This window comes from Sceloporus occidentalis, unplaced genomic scaffold (genome assembly GCF_023333645.1).
Source record: "Sceloporus occidentalis isolate IW3139 unplaced genomic scaffold, rSceOcc1.0.p SCAF_9, whole genome shotgun sequence".
NCBI classification, from domain to species: domain Eukaryota; kingdom Metazoa; phylum Chordata; class Lepidosauria; order Squamata; family Phrynosomatidae; genus Sceloporus; species Sceloporus occidentalis.
This window is the reverse complement of record NW_028316989.1, coordinates 2,450,736-2,469,507: the sequence shown is the minus strand read 5'-3', so window position 1 is coordinate 2,469,507 and position 18,772 is coordinate 2,450,736. Positions and strand designations below refer to the sequence as shown.

Here is an 18,772-nt window from a genome sequence, read left to right as displayed (position 1 = left end):
CCTAAAGCTGGACACAACTGTCGCAAGGCCCAGCAGATGTCCTTGTCAGCAAGCCTTCAGCCGCACAACAGGGAACCTACACAGCATTGGTTTCACACCTTTTTTGTTTAATGCAAACTGTTGATTAGTCACGGATTTCATTAATATGTTCTCTCTAGGAATATCTAGGTCCACACTGCAGAGATAATCCAGTTTGGCACCGCTTTAAGTTGTTGTCTGGCTCAAAGGCTGTGGAATTCTGGGAGTTGGAGTTTGTTGTAGGCCCAGAGCGGAGCTCGAGCCAGAAAAGAGTTAAAGCGGTGCCAAACCGGGTTATCTCTGCAGTGTGGATGCAGCCCAAAGCTCCTCCTGTCTCCCTTCAGGTCCGCTAGGGGCGGGGCTTAAGGCGGCGGTCTTGTCTCCAAGAGGAAACGCGGGGGGCGGGGCTACGGAACCCACCAATCAGGAACCAGAGAGGAAAGGGGCTGCGCGCGCAACGCGGCAGAGACGCCGAGTTCGAGAAGACGCGGGTGCGCATGCGCATGTGCGGCCCTGCACTCGCTCCTCCTATCTTGTCGCAGAGAAGGGGAGAAACAAAAAAATGAGAGGGAGAGTACATGAAATGCAGAGTGCGCATGCGCGCGGGAGTGTATATAAAAAAGGCGAGAAAAAAAACGAGTGAGACAGAGTACGTGAAAATTCAGTTTAACAATAAAAGGCGACCCCCCAAAAATGAGAGTACGTCAAATCCCGAGTGCGCATGCGCAAGCGAGGAAAAAAATTAGCGAGAGTATGTCAAATCCAGAGTGCGCATGCGCGCGTGAGTTGTTCTTTCCCCCCACCCTCAGTCAAAGGCGAGATTCTGTGAGGTAAAGTGGGCGGGGCTTAGCGCTTGGGTGCGGAAGTGTGCGTGAGCGAGGAAAAGGGAAGGCAATGGAGGAAAAAGAAAGGCGCGCACGTAGGGAGGGACGCACGCGCATGCGCGCGAAGGTTGGTGCGTGAGTACGTGCGCGCTCGTGAGAGAGCGAGGGAGAGCCAGGGCTCGAGTGCGTGAGGAGAAGGGAGCGCGAGTGAGGCGGAGAAGGAGGAGGAGGACGGACGGAGGGACGGAAGGCAGGAAGGAAGGCAGGCAGGAAGGGAGGAAGGCAGGCGGGCGAGGAGGCAGGCCTGGGCCTGAGCGGCGGCGGCGGCGGCGGCGGAGGAAGCCTCTTCTGAGAGGAACCTGAGGCAGCGAAGGACGAGTGAGAAGATGGCGGACGGGGACAGCGGGAGCGAGCGAGGGGGCAGCGGCAGCGGCAGCGGAGGAGGCGGCGGAGGCGGAGGTGGAGGAGGAGGCGGCGGCGGAGGAGGAGGAGGATTCCAGGGCCACCGCGGAGGAGGCGGCGGCGGAGGCGGCGGAGGCCCGGAGCAGGAGACGCAGGAGCTGGCCTCGAAGCGCCTGGACATCCAGAACAAGCGCTTCTACTTGGACGTCAAGCAGAACGCGAAGGGGCGCTTCCTGAAGATCGCGGAGGTGGGCGCGGGGGGCTCCAAGAGCCGCCTGACGCTCTCCATGGCGGTGGCCGCCGAGTTCCGGGACTATCTGGGCGACTTCATCGAGCACTACGCCCAGCTGGGGCCTAGCAGCCCTGAGCAGCTGGCCCAGAGCTCCCCCGGAGGAGGAGGAGGCGGAGGCGGGGAGGACGGCGGGGGCGGCGTCGGAGGGCCCCGCCGGGCCCTGAAGAGCGAGTTCCTGGTGCGGGAGAACCGCAAGTACTACCTGGACCTGAAGGAGAACCAGCGCGGGCGCTTCCTGCGTATCCGGCAGACCATCAACCGCGGCCCCGGAGGCGGAGGAGGCGGCGGCGGAGGCGGGCCTGGCTTCCCGGGGGGACCGGCGGGGCTCCAGAGCGGCCAGACCATCGCCCTCCCGGCCCAGGGGCTCATCGAGTTCCGCGACGCCTTGGCCAAGCTCATCGATGACTACGGCGCGGATGAGGACGAACTCGGCGGCGGAGGTGGCGGCGGCGGAGGGGGCCCCGGCGGAGGGCTCTACGGCGAGCTCCCCGAGGGCACCTCCATCACGGTGGACTCCAAGCGCTTCTTCTTCGACGTGGGCTGCAACAAGTACGGCGTCTTCCTCCGCGTCAGCGAGGTCAAGCCCTCCTACCGCAACGCTATCACCGTGCCCTACAAGGCCTGGGCCAAGTTCGGAGGGGCCTTCTGCCGCTACGCCGACGAGATGAGAGACATCCAGGAGAGGCAGCGGGACAAGCTCTACGACCGCAGGGCCGGCACCGCCGGGCCGGGAAGCGGAAGCGGCGCAGGGGACGACTCCGACGGAGACGACGTGGACGACGACTGAGCCACCATCCTCACAACACCGACAACACCAACACCATCGCTTTGACAGCCCCTCTTTCTTCCTCTCCCTTCCTCCTTTGGAGCCGGTGGGAACCATGAAATCCAGCCCTGAGCTTTCTCTCTCCACCCTTCCTTCCTTTCCTTTCCTTTTCTCCTCTTCCTCCCTCCATCAAGGAGGAGAAGAGGGGGACCTTGGAGAGAGACCGACCTGCAAATACATTACCCACCGATCTGCCTCTGGAGCGCCCTCCAAATGATTTCTCGGCCTCGTGAGATAATTTTATTTTCTTCCCTCCTTGCCATCCTGCCCCACCTGGGGAGACGTCCTTCAGAAGACCCCCTTCTTCATCCTCAGAAGACTCCCTCCTTCTTCAGAAGACACTCTTCTTCCTCACAGGACACCCTTCTACTTCCTCAAAAGACCCCTTTGTCTTCCTCAGAAGACACCCTTCTTGCTCAGAAGACCCCTTCATCTTCCTCAGAAGATCCCATTCTCCTTCAGGAGATCCCCTTCATCTGCCTCAGAAGACGACATTCTTCTTCAGAAGACACCCTTCTTCCTTAGAAGACACCCTTCTTTTTCTTCAGGAGACCCCCTTCTTCCTTCCCAGAAGACCCCCTTCTTCTTCATTTTCTTTGCCCTGCCCTCCAGAGAGAGATCCTTGTGACCTCGTTTAACCTCGACCCTGGCCCACGGTGTGGAGGCAAGAAAGGGGCGATCCTTCCATCCAAATCGACCCTCCGGCATCTCTGACCTGCTGACTGTAACGTGGGTTTTTTGTTTGTTTGTTTTGGGAGAGGGAGAGAAGGCGCTTGGATCTTTGCCTCCCTCTTTCCCCTTCTCTCTCTCCTTCCCCTTTTCACCCTTCTGAGGTCTTGTCCTCCTCCGCTCTCTCGAAACCAGCATTCTGGAGACGGCCGCTGAGCACCGCTTTGAAGGAAAGGGAGAAGCCACCGCAGCTGTCCGTATCGGTGGGAGAGGGTCGAGGTTTGTGCGCAGAAATGGAGGAGGGGGGCAAGTTGTTAAATAATCCATAATCATGAATTTAGCCCGGCAGGAATTGGGGTGAGGGGATTAAAAGTGACAGGGAGGGAGCCTGTAAGGTAGATGGGGGAAGCAACAACCGGCCCTGAGGCTTTTCAGAAGGATAGATGGCAAGGGGGAGCCTGTATCTGGACCAACGTCCATTATTGTCTTCTTCTTTCCCCCCTCCTTTTTCCAGGATCATTTGTTTTATTTCTGAGATGCAAATTGCTAAGCTCCAGGTGCCTGAACTGGAATTGATAAATGAATTAATTTTAAAGCTGGCAGGTTCTAAAGATCCTTCATTGGCATTTAATTTCCTTCAAACCCCCCCCCCTTTTTTTTTTATTTTTTTCTTTTGGAAAAGAAATGGGGGGAGATTGCAAAGAGGCAGGTTAAAGAGAAACAGGCATAAAGCACAAGGAATGCAGAGCGGACTGTTTGCTGCTCACTAAGTTCTTCCCCTTCTCTCCAAATAAGGTGAAAGAGCAAATGGCTTTTGTAGGAGGCGGAAAGTGGAGCTGCTTTTCGGCAGGCTTTAAAAGATGATCTAGTTGAATCTAGTGGGGTCTAGGAAACACGCAGGGGTAGCTGCGTTGGCCATACAGCAAATACAAACAAAAACCCATCAGTGATACCTTTATCAGCCAACCAAAATGCACAATATATTTGTTGCAAGCTTTCAGAGCGGAATCTAGTTTGTAGGCTGGGTTTTTTGAAAAGCAAAGTCTTGTAAATGTGGGAAAGGAAAGGTGGCTTCAGGTAGGAGAGAAGACAGAAGGAAACCTCTTTCATCTTACGACGAAGTGGACATGTTCTGTGGAAACAGACGCTGAGAACCTCAGGTCCAGAAGCCTAACATCAATTATGCTTTCAATGGGATTTTTTTTAAAACAAAAGAAGAACTTGGGCCATTTTCTCAGTACCTCACATTATGTTCACAGCAAAGTTGGCAAGAATGGTTTGATGGAGCGGACTGTTTGGAGCAAGGCTAGTCCTGTGGGAGCTTGAGGTTCGTTGCTGAAAAGGAGCAGAAACCGACCGACCGACCGACTGACCGACCGACGTCCTGCAACGACGACGACGGAGCGCATCCTAGCAGCGTTTCACCACCTTCAAATTTTACTATTATAGACCGGCTACTGCCAATTTGTCCAGCTGTCCTTCCCAAAACAAAGTTGGGTCTCCCCACCCAAAGAATTGCCTCATCTATATTTTAAATGGATTCTTACCTAAAATGATATTTTTTTAAATCGAGTGAATTTAGTCCTTTCCCCTCTAAAAAAAGGTGTTTTTAGATGCATTATATACTAGTAACTTTGAATAGAATGGGAATTAACACTGTTCGTTACAAAGTTTCGGGTATTTTTTGTTCGACATCTTAGAGGCAAGTAAGCTTTCCTCTACAATCTTCTTCTTTTTTTAAATTGTGCATGCCTGTCCTTTATTTGAGCTGCCTTTTTTAATTTATTGCATACCCTTATCACCTTATTTTGGTATTACTCTTTATCTATACTGTCTTTGTTTTGTATTTATTAGAAAGCAAGGAGACGCATGGAAAGCATTTCCCCGCGTCGCTGTGGCGGCGGTGCCGAAATTGGCTGGGATTTGCTCAAATTAAAACATGGGTTTTGCTACATACATCAGTTGTCAAGATCAGCCAATAATGTCAGAATAGTTGATGGCAAAACCTTCAGCCACACAGAGGAGGATTGTCTACTTTAAACTGCTTTCTTTACTCCCAGTGTCGATGGTAGACCTTTTTATGATATCCTTGAAGAAACTTTTCTTTCCATTTTTCTCCGTCGCAAAGAACTTGTTTCCTGATTTGTAATGGGAGCAATAGTATTTCTCGATGTTTTAATTACATCTGTATACTTGTACTGTATTTTGTACTCTCCAAGGCAGCTGTTTTCAATAATGTCCTGCTGTATTTACCTATATATTTTTGTTCCAATGTATGTAGTTCTTTGCTTCGGAGAACAATTTTCACCAACAAAAGTTTCAGCGTAACAGATTAAAACTGGGATCCTGCAGCCCTCTGGGATTGCAGAAAACTCCGCTTAACTAATTTAGGACTCTAGGCAGCAATGAAAATTGAGGCTGCAGATGCTTGGTGTATATTGCTGTAACTTCACTCATTTTAAAACAGTGTACAATACTTGTATAGACCAATAATGTTTTGTTGCTTCAGTGGTAATTGGAATATTTTTTTTCCTTTTTTCCTTTTTGTTGCTCAGCTGCTGTGAGCCAATTAAGTTCATGCAAAGATGCAGTACCTCTCCTCTACAGGAGGATGTTATTTTGGGGGGGGGGGGGGGGCTGAATTGCAGTAACTAGCCTTACCTTTGTATTACGTGGTAGTGGCAGGGTTTTGACTGTCCCTGGCCAGTGACTACGCAAGCTATAATTAGCTGCCTAAGAAGTGTGTGGAAGTGGACAGAAGCATCTATCGGTCGTATGCCAAGAACGCTGCCGTATATGGTGTTGGCTTTGGCTACCAGAAACAAGTCTCCATAGTCATTAGACCAGTTAAACCAACCTCTGTCGAATACCCAGGTTGACCCATAACCCTCCAAGGTGCATAGGTGGTGACAAATGCAGTGGGTCGCAAAGAGAATCTCAATGAAAACACTGGGCATGCGTGTGCCCAGCTAAGTATCGATGGTAGGCTTTAAAATGTCGATGGATATTGAGGTTATCATAGCCGGCAAATGGCCAGGCCTCTTGCTGCAGAAGATTAGTCTAGGTGGTATGAGGTCTTGCTAGGTGCAAGGGTTTACTGATGAAAGCATTCCTCAAGATGGTTGGAGAGAGGGGGGGATGGTGAAAAGTGGCTTGCCCAAAATTGGAACCGCTTTGGACCCCCCCCCCCCCCCGCTCTTTTCATGGAACCTGGTACTTTTGTGCTTGAAACAGTGGAGGCTGCAAAGGTTATTTTAAAGTCATTTGGATGCATTAATTAGCCTCTAATGAAAAAGGAATAATCATTTGCATGGGGCTGTTAGACATCCCCCCTCCCTCACTTGCACAAACCACATCTTTAAAAAATCACACTGCTCTCTGTAAGCCTGATATAGTTGATATACCTTCTGAATTGGCACCTTTGTGCCTCTTCAGAATGCTGTTGTCTATGTGATGGGTATATTTGGCCTCCTTGGGAAAACAGATTACCCAGATTACATCTGAGATGAGCAAATCTTGTTATTCTTGCTTATATTCTTGTGTTGAAATGTCAATTTGGGTAAGAGCTTTTCCATCCTTGGTGCTGCAGTTAACACATATCCTTGATGAGTCTTCTTTTTTTCTTTCTGCAGCAGCGTTGAGAATACTTAAGTGCAGTTTGCAAGCTGCTACATCCAACAGACCTGTGATTAAGTTAGCTGAAGCCCATTAAACTTATTAAAAAGTTTCTGAAGTTAAATCCGTCACGTCTTCAGGTATGTCAGTTGGAGTGGCTTGTGGATCACACTGCCTTCTTTAAAACGTAGGTTCTGGAGAGAGAGAGGGAGTCGGAGAGAGAGAGAAATGAGCAACATCCCTGGGTAGTTCCTGCATATCTGGCATTTTTAGACATCTGTTGTCCTTAGAAAGATGCATCTGCTGTACAAAAGAAAATGTAAATCTTGTATAGCACCAAAAATGTAAATATTTGAGGCATACAGGTATAAACACCCATAGCTTTAGGTCACATCTACTTATGGGATCATGTTCTTTCCATAGCTGTCTGCTGCAGAGCAGCTGCAGGATTGACAGTGAAGCGTTGGTTCTTTTCTCTCAACCCCCCCCCCCCCCGAAAAAGCCCCCAATGTTGCTTATCCTGGAATCCTTTTGTAACAAATCACAGATTTTTAAAAGAAAAGAAAAAGTTAAGATCCAAGCTTCTGCTTAAATTCCTCTGTGCCCAAGCCTATTTTATGACCCTGTCCTTGTTTTTTGGGGGGACGCAAGAGGCAAGTTACAGTAAGTCTCTCATATTGAGTGGTCCCGTTGTTGACTGCATGCTTCAGGTATTGGAACAGCTGAGGATGACTTGTGGTCTGCTCCCATCATTGAAAAGACAAAAAGGGCTGGGGGTGTAATGGATGTAACTGTTTAGGACAGTTGAAAAGTGACTGGCTCAGGCTACTTTTCTCTTAGGAGGGCAGCAGTTTTGTGATTTTGCTGGAAAATGGTTCGGTGCATAAAACATGCATGGACGTCTCCAATGTTTTAACGGAAAGATTATGGTACTTTATCTGATGCACAATTTAATCTCTCAGCAGATATTCATTTTTTAATTTTTTAAAAAAAGCAACAACACGTGGCCTTGACTAGCGGAAGGGAGGAGGATCTAGTTTCCCCCTTTATGAAAGTGGCACTTTTGGCTTCAAAATGGTTCTAATTCTGCAGAGTTCTTAGCAGACATGTTATTGACACGCTTCCTTTTTAATCAAGTCAAAATGGCAAATGTATTGAAGTATGTTTGCTACAAATCATCCTTAGTTTTGTAAAGGGATAGGACCACCAATCTCCTGGGGGCTAAGCATTTAAAACATAAAGGACCCTGACACTCCTTATTTTTTTAAGATATATTCAAATGTTATTACCTAAAATTTAGTGTGTAGGCAATCTTAAAATTACCCAGCAAACGCATTGGGGCATATCTACACTACCAACAATGGTTTATCCCAGAACTAACACGATGTTCTCTAAAAAATAACACTCTTGAACTGTGGTTTGGTAAAGGAGTGCTGGAAGCACATAGCCTGTCTCACAGAGTTGCACTTGAGGGGATGGCTATTAGCCCCGTTGTGTAGATGTGTCTCAAGCTTTTGCATTCAGACCGTTCTGCAGTTGGACACTCAAAAATCTTTTCAAAGTCTGTACAGATGCCAAATGGATGGCAGCAAGTCTCATTGTGTATTTCTTTCTTGATTACTTGTTCACCTTGATGAATTTGTGGTGTAAATACATGATGTTCACAATAGCTTCCTTCCCCCATGTGCTTCTTGATAGTCAGGTCCCAGATGTGATAGGGGTATTAGAAGTGTTGCCTCTTGTCCTGTAATGCTACTTACAGCAATTTGGCATCGGCCAAATTGCGGTAGTTAAATGTTGTGCTTGAGCGTTAGCCAGGTCATCTTGCTTGTCAGATGAGGTTTACTTCTTAAATGTGCATACTTGGGGTGATTTGTTGAAATAAACGGATTATGGTTGGGAAAGTCTGCTAGTACTAGAAGAGGATCCCTCCTTCTCCCTTAGGAAGGTTTTGAGGAACCTCACCTTTTGCACGTTGTGCTTTTTCACCAACACAGAAAGAGTGGAGGAAAAATCGGTGACTGAGTGCTTTTTTGGAGGTATTTTGAGAGAACTCTCTGGTGGCTTAAATTTAACAGCTGTCTTGACACAGGGTTTCCAGCCCAGAGAAGTTTCAATATCTGAAGCAAACATTTGAACATCAGAATGTGGCTGTGAATTACTACCTCTTGTACCTGTAGAATGACAATTCTCTACAATGGTGCTAGTTCAATGTCATCTTAGAACAATCTGATTGCTTCTCTATTTTGATATATGGTGGAGTAGGATTGCCATGAGTCAAAGTCGACTCGAGGGCAGCTAACAACAACAACAGCAAAGATCCCCCCTTTCAACTAACCCATAATGAATGAAAAGTTACACTGTGTAGTTTTGAGGAGTGAGTACCACAGTTTGGATGGGGAAAAACAACCGCAGCCAAATCTTGAACAACCAGTTTTGGTGTGCTTGAGCTGAGGTTGGAGTTTCGTTTCTGAGAGTCCTTTCATCCTCTGAGACAAGCCACTGTGGAAACTGAGAGGAGTTTCAAAAGCAGTCTGTAGCACAGAGATGTTTTTTCCAGAGTGGGGAACAGTCTCAACACAGTTCCACTGAGCATACCAAAAAACAGCTCTTTGGATTCTGGCCTGTAATAGTTAACAGTTGTATACATTTGCTTGCATTTGAACTGGAAAGGAAGAGCGTAACTCCAGAGTGAAGTACAGCTAGGGACTGTGGGATTGCTCCCAACCTCTTAGAAAGATGGCGGTTCCATTCTTTCTCATCTTTCAGACTTCTTACTGACGACTATCTGTTGCATTTCTAATTAGAAGCATTAATCTGCCAAAAATGCTCATTTGAAGAAGATAAAATATTCCAGAATACTGATCGATTGACTTCCGTCAATTGATTTCCCTTATATTTTCCCCCTTCAAACTGCTGGTTTCTTCACTCCAGGCCCTCTGTTATTAACCTGACAAGAAAATAGTGCTCAAGGGTTTTGATGTCTACTGGAAATACCAACGAAATTCTATCTCTTAAATTCCGTGTAGGGAAGGTCAAGTGTGCTTTGTCAAAGCCGTTTTGTAATATGCTGCTATGTAGCCTTAATCTCATAACGTATTGTGTGTGTGTGTGTGTGTATATGTACATATACACTTTACATACAAAGCAAGCAGCCCACAACTAAGAAACAGAATGTTCTAGTTTGTGAAGCTATTGTCAAGATGCAAGGAAGCTCACTGCTGCTGTTCTGCCCAACCCTCCCGCCCCAGTCCTTCCCAGTTTACTGCTGCTCTGCGTAGCCAAGGTAGACTGCTTAAAAACTTGCAGAGAAAACTTAATTTAAAACAGCGCTCACTGCGCATCATTTTAACCCAGGCAAGTTTCCAAGGCAAGACGTTTAATTTCCTGCCCTGCTCTTGTGTGTTGAAAGGCCCATCTGGTGAGAAAATCCCATATCTGAATTTATGTGGGATTTACAAGAAGAATACAGCTTAATCTTTTTGTTTCTTTCCACTGCCCTCTCTTTAAGAACTGGAGTTGTTGGCTCAGGCGTATACACACACATGTAAGGCAGGATCTGGCCTGGCTTGTTCGTACTCTGTGGACACCTCTGCCTTACCAACCCTTTTCCATTTCTTTTCTTATTTTAGCAAGGTGCCCAGCTAGGAGAGGCAAGTCGCTGGCAGACGCTGCCAATAATGTGAGCCGCTGTTAACTCCCCCCCCCCCCCCGTCTTTCAGATACGTCACCAGTGAGTAGCGTGCGTAGCTCAATCCAGATTCACATTGCTCTCGAGATAGTTACGGGTAAACTCTGCAGAAAGAGTGGCTAGACATCTTTGCTAACCATTGGCTTTCAAGCTGAGCTCCTAGGTATCCTGGGGGTCCTTGAAAGCTTTCTCAGTCTCCTCAGTGAAAAATAACAATCATTGTCCCCAATGCAGCTGCGCCAGGGCAGGATTACAGCAGCCAGAAACGCAACTCCTAGCTTGGGAGAGGCAATACCAATGCCCCATCAGTGCTTCCTTTGAATGGAAAACTGAATGTATCTGAGAATCTCAAGGCACAGGCAAAGACCTCTGGAGGTGGGAGGTTTGAAAAGCAAGCAAGCATGGAGTGATAGTCCTTACTGTGGGGAGGCAGATGGTTTTTGCCAGTGTTACCTTTGCCAGTTCTGAAGGGCTGGCAGTCTTCCATGTTTTCCTGAGACCAGAGGAACAAGCACTTGCGATGGGGTTTGGAGACCTCTTTCAGTTTCTTGGCATTTGCACACAACATAGGTGGATCTTGTAAAGATGAACTCCCCATTTGGGTGGGTGGGTGGGTGGTACACCTTAGCTGTACTTGTTGGCCTGAGCCTCCAAAGTCCTCTTCCAGATGAAGGTGTAATAAGCAGCTGCCTTTGGTTATGCCAGGTTTTGCTTATTATAGATACCACCTTCTCCATTGCCGAATTTTCTGCGAATAGGTTTCTCTGAAAGTGCAAAGTTATGAGGAAGGGCAGGGTTTTGGGGGGGAATTGGTGCCCTCGGAGAGTGGAAGTTTTGCTGGGCTGAATGTACGACGACATCAGTAGTGAGCAAATAATTTTAATTTGGTATAGCGTTGGGAAAAAAGTGTGCAAGTGATAGAATTGATCATATATGGATGTAATCAACCCATATGTAAATATACACATGTTTGTACATTGTATACATAGAAAGAGATGTCTGTGTACATGTGTATGTATTTATAAAATTGTTTCTCTGATAGATAGTAAATGCAAAAGTAGCTCTAATTTTATATATATAAATATATATATATATAAAAGAAGTCCCCCTCTATAAATATATTATATAAATGCTAGAAGTTAATTTGTAGTGAAAAAAATAGGACTGATTTCAGGAATATCTGCTGAGAGACCAAAAAAGTTCACTTTTAAGTACCTTAATTAAAGAAGAAAGTTTATTCCTCTTGTTTATTTTTTTATTAAGAAAAAATTTAAATGCACTTTAACTGGCAACACAACAACAACAACAACAACACACCCGGCTGCTGCGCGCGGGGGCAGTTTCAAATGTTTGGAAATGTTTGCAAAGTGCAGCACCCATTCGAAAATGAGAATCGTACAAAACGATGAAATTCCTTTCTCACCTGTCGAAGCAGAGCGCTGGAAGTGATTTGAAATCCCAGGGTCTGAGCTGCCTGTTTGTCTTGCTGTCTGTTGGCTGGAAGGGAGGTCCTGGTTTCCCTTTTGTGGGGCGGGGGAGCTGGCAGGGCTGCTGCTTAAAAAGCAACGCAGAGACAGCCAGACAAGCACCGGCTGTTGTCAGATAGGCAGGTCCTGGATTTACCACTAGCTAACTAGCAAAAACAAAAAGTCCAAACGATGACGCAAAGAACTCCTCATGCTAGTTGAGCACTCCTTACAATAGCAGGTTTTTGCAAATGGAGTTTTACAGTCTATATTTAAAAATTGTATGTTTGTAACAAATAAAAAGTATGCGGAAAAAGTGAATGAACCATGTACAACCGTCTCTGGGTTTCTTTGTCTTTTCGGTGTCTGCATTTTCCTTTTTTAAAAAGAATTGAATATGGGGATGGTAAACGTAACACATCTGACTTTCTCGAGGTTTTTGTTACAGGTGGCGTTTAATGCGTTTTACGGGGTGCTACTGAAGGGTGTTCATTCCCGGGAAGGCCGTGTTGGGACTTTGCTGGGTTTACTCAGCCAGTAGTAAAACATTACCAGTTTAAACAGACGTGGAAGATAGCCAAGTAGGCAAGCAGATCAAACAGACTGTGCCAAGGGGCCTTCAGGGTCATAGAAACCTGTGGGAAACGTGGATCGCTGAGCTCTCGCACCAAAGAATTCATGGAGTGAGTTACGACTCTTGCATCCTTCTGCCCACGCAATTGGTCACAGTGACATCTTTCCCCAGTTTTCTGTGACTTACTCTGCCACACCTTATCCATGTGTAAGTCTGGCTTTCTCTCGAAAAGCTAAGAGAATGGCTACTCCACAATAAAACTCTGAGTCACAGCTATACCCAAGGCTGAGCATTAGGATTTTTTTCCCTAGGTCATCTAGTGACTTTATGGCTGAGCTGGGACTTGAATGAATTGTTGTTGTTGATGATGATGATGAATGACTGTAGGAATCCAGTGCGCTTTCTTTGGATCTCAGAAGCCCCAGCAAACATAGTGGTCAGGGTTTTGAGTTTTCGCCCAACAATATTTTGGAAACTTGGAGAGAGAAAACTACTGCTAAGATGCATCTTGATACAGGTTGAGTCTCTCTTATCCAAAACGTTTGGAACCAGGAGTGTCTGGATTTTGCTTTTTGAATAAGGAAAGATCTTGGAGATGAGGACCCAAGCCTAAACGTGAAATTAATTTATGTTTCATATCACCTTATATGCATCGCCCGAAGGTAATTTAATACAAAATATTTTCAATAACTGGATGCGTGAAACAAAAGTGTCACTATCTGAGCGACAATTTTGGAGTATTTTGTGATTCCGGATAAGGGATGCTCAACCTGTACTACTTTCCCACTTGGACATCATCCCATTTCATATCTGGGAGATGGAAGCAGTCAGCAACATTTCCCTTCTTTTCTCCCATTTGCTGAAGTCATCCTCTTCATGTAAATTTTGTAATCCACCAGATCTCTTCCTTTTGCTTTGAAGAGCAAGCGTCTAACCCAGCCCTAATGACTGCAAAGATTTGCTTTGTAGTGTGTGGATGATATTTTACTTTAACCCTTTGCTTAGGGGTTTCACCGGGTGAAAAGGGATTGCAAGGATTTGTGACGTAGGCCATCTAAGATCCTTGAGAGCTCTGCAAGAAGAGCCAAATATTAGAAATGTTACCTCACATGACAGCGCCTTTGCATGCAAATATTAAAAGCTTTGCAAAATGGCTCAGATATGAAGGTTTCAATTCCTTAATAAGGGATTCCATATGTGGAAGATTCTACCTTTCTGGTCGCCGTGTAGCAAAGATTGCATAACAACCTTGCTATCTTTTGGGACGCTGCACCCCTTGTGAATAAAAGCCCCAATTTACAGGTACTAAGTCCAAAACACACTGCAGAACTAATCCAGTTTGAGACCACTTTCACTGCTCTTGCTCAATGCTAGGGAATATTGAGAATTGTAGTTTATTGTGGTATCAGAGAAGGCTAAATGTCTCACCAAACTAGTTTCCAGAATTGCCTAGCACTGAGCCAGGGCAGTGAAAGCGGTCTCAAATTGGATTATTTCTGCCATGTGTTTTGGAGCTCTGCTGCGCACTTGCTTGAGCAAGGTTTCTGCACATTGCATGCCCTTGATCTGCATGTCCTTGAGTGGAATTTGGGCGTCAGGTTGGATCTTCCCTGCCTTGGATGCCGAGTAGGCAAAGGGCTCTAGTAGGTAGTTAGCTTCAGTCGGTGCTTAAGCAAAGGTAAAGTGCTTACCAGCCTGGATACCTGTCTGCTCAATAGGGAGAAGGCTGGCAAGGTGCTGCTAGGTGCATTGCAGAGGCAAAAGGTTTTCCAGGCAGTTATGGGTTTGTGCTGCAAGAGGTTCCTATTGATCTAAAAGAAAAAATTATCACAGCAACTTCTCTGGTCCTTGCAAAAGAGGCTATTAAGGATGGCTCGAACAGGGTGTGCTGCACGTAGTTCCTGTAAGGTCTCCCCATATGGAGCCTTGCCAGCACTGCTCCCTCATGAGCCTCCCTGCAGCATCCGCTTATTCCAGCCCTTCGCTGCTTCGCTCTCCTCCTCTACACTCCACCCTTTGGATTATTATTATTCTTTTACCCGGCTTCCCCTCTTTCAAAAGCTTTTTTTATCTACATTCCACATTCCTAGCATTTCCTGGTGAAGATCTCTGATGGCATCTCAGTCTAGAGACTATATTGAGTCCTGTGAGCTGAGAGATTGGGCTGCTTTGTTTCACAGCAATTTGTGGGTTTTAATACCTTCTCGCCTCTGCAGTCCAGTAACTTTCCCAAGCCTTCTCTTCAGCCCCTTGCTCCTTTTTTCTAGCACTGCATCCACACTGCAGAAATAAACCAGTTTCACACCGGTTTCACTGCCATGGCTCAGTAATCCTACTGTTGTGGTCCTTGCGCCTTTCTCTAGGGCTGCATCCAGACTGCAGAAATGATGCAGTTTCATGTTACTTTAACTGCCATGGCTCAATGCTATGAAATATTGTAGTTTGGCAAGACGTTTAGCCTTCTCTGTCAGAGAGCTCTGGTGCCGCAACAAATCCCATAGCATTGAAGCAGGGCAGTTAAAAGTGGTGTCAAACTAGATTAATTCTGCAGTGTGGATGCAGCCTTGGCTCCAGTTCATCCTTTCCTTTAACCTCCCCAAGGCAAACCTGCGTGCCCAGCTTGGCAGGGAAGAATCTGGGAATGATGGTCCAAAAAAGCATCTCTTCCAAGGACTGCTGTTGGGTCGATGCTAAGCTTAGCTGCTCTCAACCAAAAGGTTTACCATGGAATCCCTCTTACGGTGTTGCAGTGTTGATGCCTGCTGGGATCTCCTGTCCATCATCTGCTTTTGGAAACTGGAAGGACAGTAGGCCCTCCCCATTCGCTGGGGTTAAGGGCACAGGACCCCCTGTAGAAATGAAAAAAATGCAAATGAAATGCTACTTTTAACCTGAAAGACCATCGCTCTAGGACTCTCTAGGTCCTCCAATGTAACTCTGCGGTCAACATCTGCCAAACGTTGACGACGGAATCATGTTGGAGGACCTACAAATGCCTAGAGGAGTGTTTTCTCTAGTAATATCTAGATCCTCCAATGCAGTTCTATGGTCAGTTTCCCACAGAATTTCTCTGGAGGGATTCCAAGAGAGAACAAATCTGCAAATAATCCAAATTGCAAAAGTCAAAGCCACAAATGCGGAGGGCTGTCTGTAGGAGATCTGAAGACCCATCTGGTCCAGGCCTCTTGCTCCATGGGTTTTCATTTTGTTTTATTCTTACACACCAGTTGTTGCGGCTCAGGCTGCTTTGAGTCCCAAAATGATAGTGGTGGCCCCATTTCTAAAAGGTGATTATTGATCTTTGGTTGCATTTATATCCTGCCTTCTGTCCAATAAGGTCATTTGATTTCTCCACTTGTGAAGTAGGTTAGAAAGAGAGAGAGATGACTGGCCGGCCGGTGGCCCAAAATAAGCCAAAGCTTGCTAAAAGGCAACAGCAGAGGAAACCCCCCTTTGTTTGTTTGTTTGTTTTGCTCCAAGGGGTCTGCTTGAGTTGGCACCTCCTTGGGTTGGCCTCTGCCCAAATGGGGAAGAGAGGAAAAGAAGAGGGCAAGGGCAGGGCAGGCTGTTCTCAGGTCAGGAAAGAAGGAAGAGGAAGGGAAGGAGAGGGAAGGAAGGAAGGAAGGAGGAATGGAGGGAGGAAAGGGGAAGGAAAGAGAGGGAGGGAGGGAAGGAAGGAAGGAGAAAGAGGGAAGGAAGGAAAGAGGGAAGGATGGAGGAAGGAGGGATTAAGGGACGAAAGAGGAAGGAAAGAGAGGGAGGGGAGGAAGCAAGGAAGGAAAGAGGGAGGGAGGGAAGGAAGAAAGGGAAGGATGGATGGAGGGAAGGAAGGAAGGAAGGAAGGAGGAAGGGAAGGGAAAAAGGGGAAGGAGGAGAGGGCTGTCTGTCTGTCTGTCTGTCTGTCTATCTGCTTAGCCTCCTTGCCAAGGCCTTTGCTCTGCCTCCTTCCTTCCTCCTTCTCCCTCCAGAAGCCCAGTCGAGGGAGGAAGGGAGGGGGGATGGAGGCGCGCTCCCAGGCGCGTGCACGCTCCATGGCGCTTTCACGCGCGCGGCCCTCAGCTCGGGGGCGCGCGGGCTGGCGGGGGCGCGCGTGGAGGCCCCTCCTGGCCTTACCTCAGATGAACCCTTTGCTTTGCCTTTTGCTGCTGCTGCTGCTGCTGCTGCTTTTGCAGCGACGGTGGCTGCTGCTCGATGGAGTGATAGAAAAAAAGAAAGAAAGAAAGAAAGAAAGAGAGAAAGAGAGAAAGAGAGAAGCAAGCAGGGCTGGGATTATTCTTGGGAGGCATGGTTCCAGGGAGAGGGCTCCTTTGCACGCCTGGCACACCTCACACATGGGACCATACATCCCCCCCCCCAAACATTGCAAAAAATCAAGAGCAGCCCATGTCCATGTTTGCAATGCTCCCTGCAGGATGCACACTGGGATCGACATATCCTGCAAATCTATACCTTGTGGTTTGGGTTCAAAGACCTGGCTGTAAAATCAGTCTGTAGAGAGACCTTTGCAGCACCGTTGAGACTCAGTGAAAGAAAGAAGTTGGCAGCAGGAGCTTTAGGTCTATAGATGCCTTTATTTGGTGGATGCCTTTGGACCAAATGCATCCCAGGAAGCATTCCTGCCTTGCAGACCTTTTTTATCTGGGTTTTGTGGAAGGGAATTAGGATGGCAAGGAGAAGAAGAGCCTCTCTTTTTGCACGTGTGAGCTTGCTTTCCTAAGTCCTCCTCCTCCTCCTCTTCTTCCTTCCTCCTCTTCCTCCCCATCCTTTGCCTGAAACTTGGGCAGAGACTTAGGTCCTTCCTTTGCCGCCATCGCCCCTCTTCCTCCTCTTGCATCCCTCCTGCTGCTGCTGCTCCTCCTTCCCTCTTTCTCCCCCCTCCCTTCCTCGCCAAGGGAGCCAAAGGAACAATGCAAACTGCCAGAACACCCGATGCGCACGTAAGACCCGGCAGCCCAGCTCTCCTCCCGGGGCTCCGCCACTGCGTTGCATGCCCTCCTTCCCTGCTTCCCTGCCCTCGGGGCAGAGACCCAGAGCACCCCAGGGCTGCCTGCAAGGGACCCACCCCAAGGGCCACCCACTCCAAGAGCTCTTCCTCATGTTGAGCTGGAATCTCTTTCCCTGTACCTTGCATCCATTGCACCATGTGCTATTCTCTGGAGCAGCAGAAAACAAGCTTGCTCCATCCACAATATGGCATCCCTTCATATATTTAAAAGGGGCTACCATATCACCTCTTGTCTTAACCTTCTCTTCTTTATGCTAAACATCCCCAGCTCCCTACGTCTCTCCTCATAGGGCTTGATGGTTTCCAGACCTGCCACCATTTTGGTTGTCCTCTTCTGGACACATGGCTCCAGTTCTCAATGTCCTTTTAAAACTGTTTTGCCCAGAACTGGACACAGTCTTATTCCAGGTGAGGTCTGACCAAAGCAGAATAGAGAGGCACTATGACTTCCTGTGGTCTAGACACTATACTTCTATTGATGCAGCCTAGAATCGTAAATATGGCCCACATCACCTGGCATTTGTGGCTTCTGGGCATGCGCTCGCTGGATCTCCCTTCTCTTATGTTAGGCTACTGTTGGGAACAGAACACTGGATAAGCTCACAGTCTGGAAACCTTGCTTTTCTTGTTCTTTATTGGCATGCATGGATTTTGGGAGCCATAGTCCAAAAATAGTAACCTTTCCAAGCTTTGCAGAAGATGGATTTTGAGCTCGATCCAGAAGCGGCATTCTTTCAGCCTCAGCTTTTGGAGTCCTGGGGTTTTCACAAACCTTTCCCGCTTCCCTTTCTGTCAGCATATCCCAGGGAAGCACTGAATGGCTTCCAATGCGTTTGTCAAAAGGAGACCCAAAACAAGAGGAAGGTCAGGTTAGCAGGAGTGCAAGCACCGCTTCTTCTCGTTTTCAGTCTGGCTCTGCGACTGTGCGCTCCTCTCCCAAGGTTGTTTTCCTGACATGTTTGTGCATCTCCGTCCTCCTGTTCACATAATTGTGTGCCAGGGGACTAGCACTGAAAGGAGGGATCGGATGAGATTTTAACACTTAAATGAGCGAGCCCCCCCCCCCCCAAATACGTTTACAGGTACATTAAGACTGAAAATAAATCAAGAAAGAACCGTGGCAAAGCAATTAGATGAAGCAACATGGCCGTCTCAAGCAGCAGATTTGGTCTGATGGGGGACAAAAAAACATAAACTCATTTGAAATGTGGTGCCGGAGAAGTGTGCTACATATACTACGGATTGCAAAAAAGGCAAACAAAGGGTCCTAGAGCAAAGCAAGCCTGAACTCTCCCTGGAGGCCAAGGTGAGTAAAGTGAGTCTGTTGTACTTAAGCCACATCCTGAGAAGAATAGGAAAGGAAGTGTAGGAAAGAATAGAAAGCAGTAGG

The 18,772-nt window shown here is 47.4% G+C and overlaps 1 protein-coding gene across 1 annotated transcript; it reads left to right on the top strand.

Moving 5' to 3' along the window:
* The first annotated feature begins 908 nt into the window (after window positions 1–908).
* On the top strand, window positions 909–12,124 carry LOC149306721 (transcriptional regulator protein Pur-beta-like). Its single transcript, XM_089538426.1, has one exon. It carries the CDS (start codon window positions 1,229–1,231, stop codon window positions 2,321–2,323), a length of 1,095 nt encoding a protein of 364 aa, XP_089394552.1. The 5' UTR covers window positions 909–1,228; the 3' UTR covers window positions 2,324–12,124.
* Window positions 12,125–18,772: the final 6,648 nt, after the last annotated feature.

Excerpts from the sequence above, each read along its gene's own strand:
- LOC149306721 (XM_089538426.1), top strand. The coding sequence starts at position 1,229 with ATGGCGGACGGGGACAGCGGGAGCGAGCGAGGGGGCAGCGGCAGCGGC.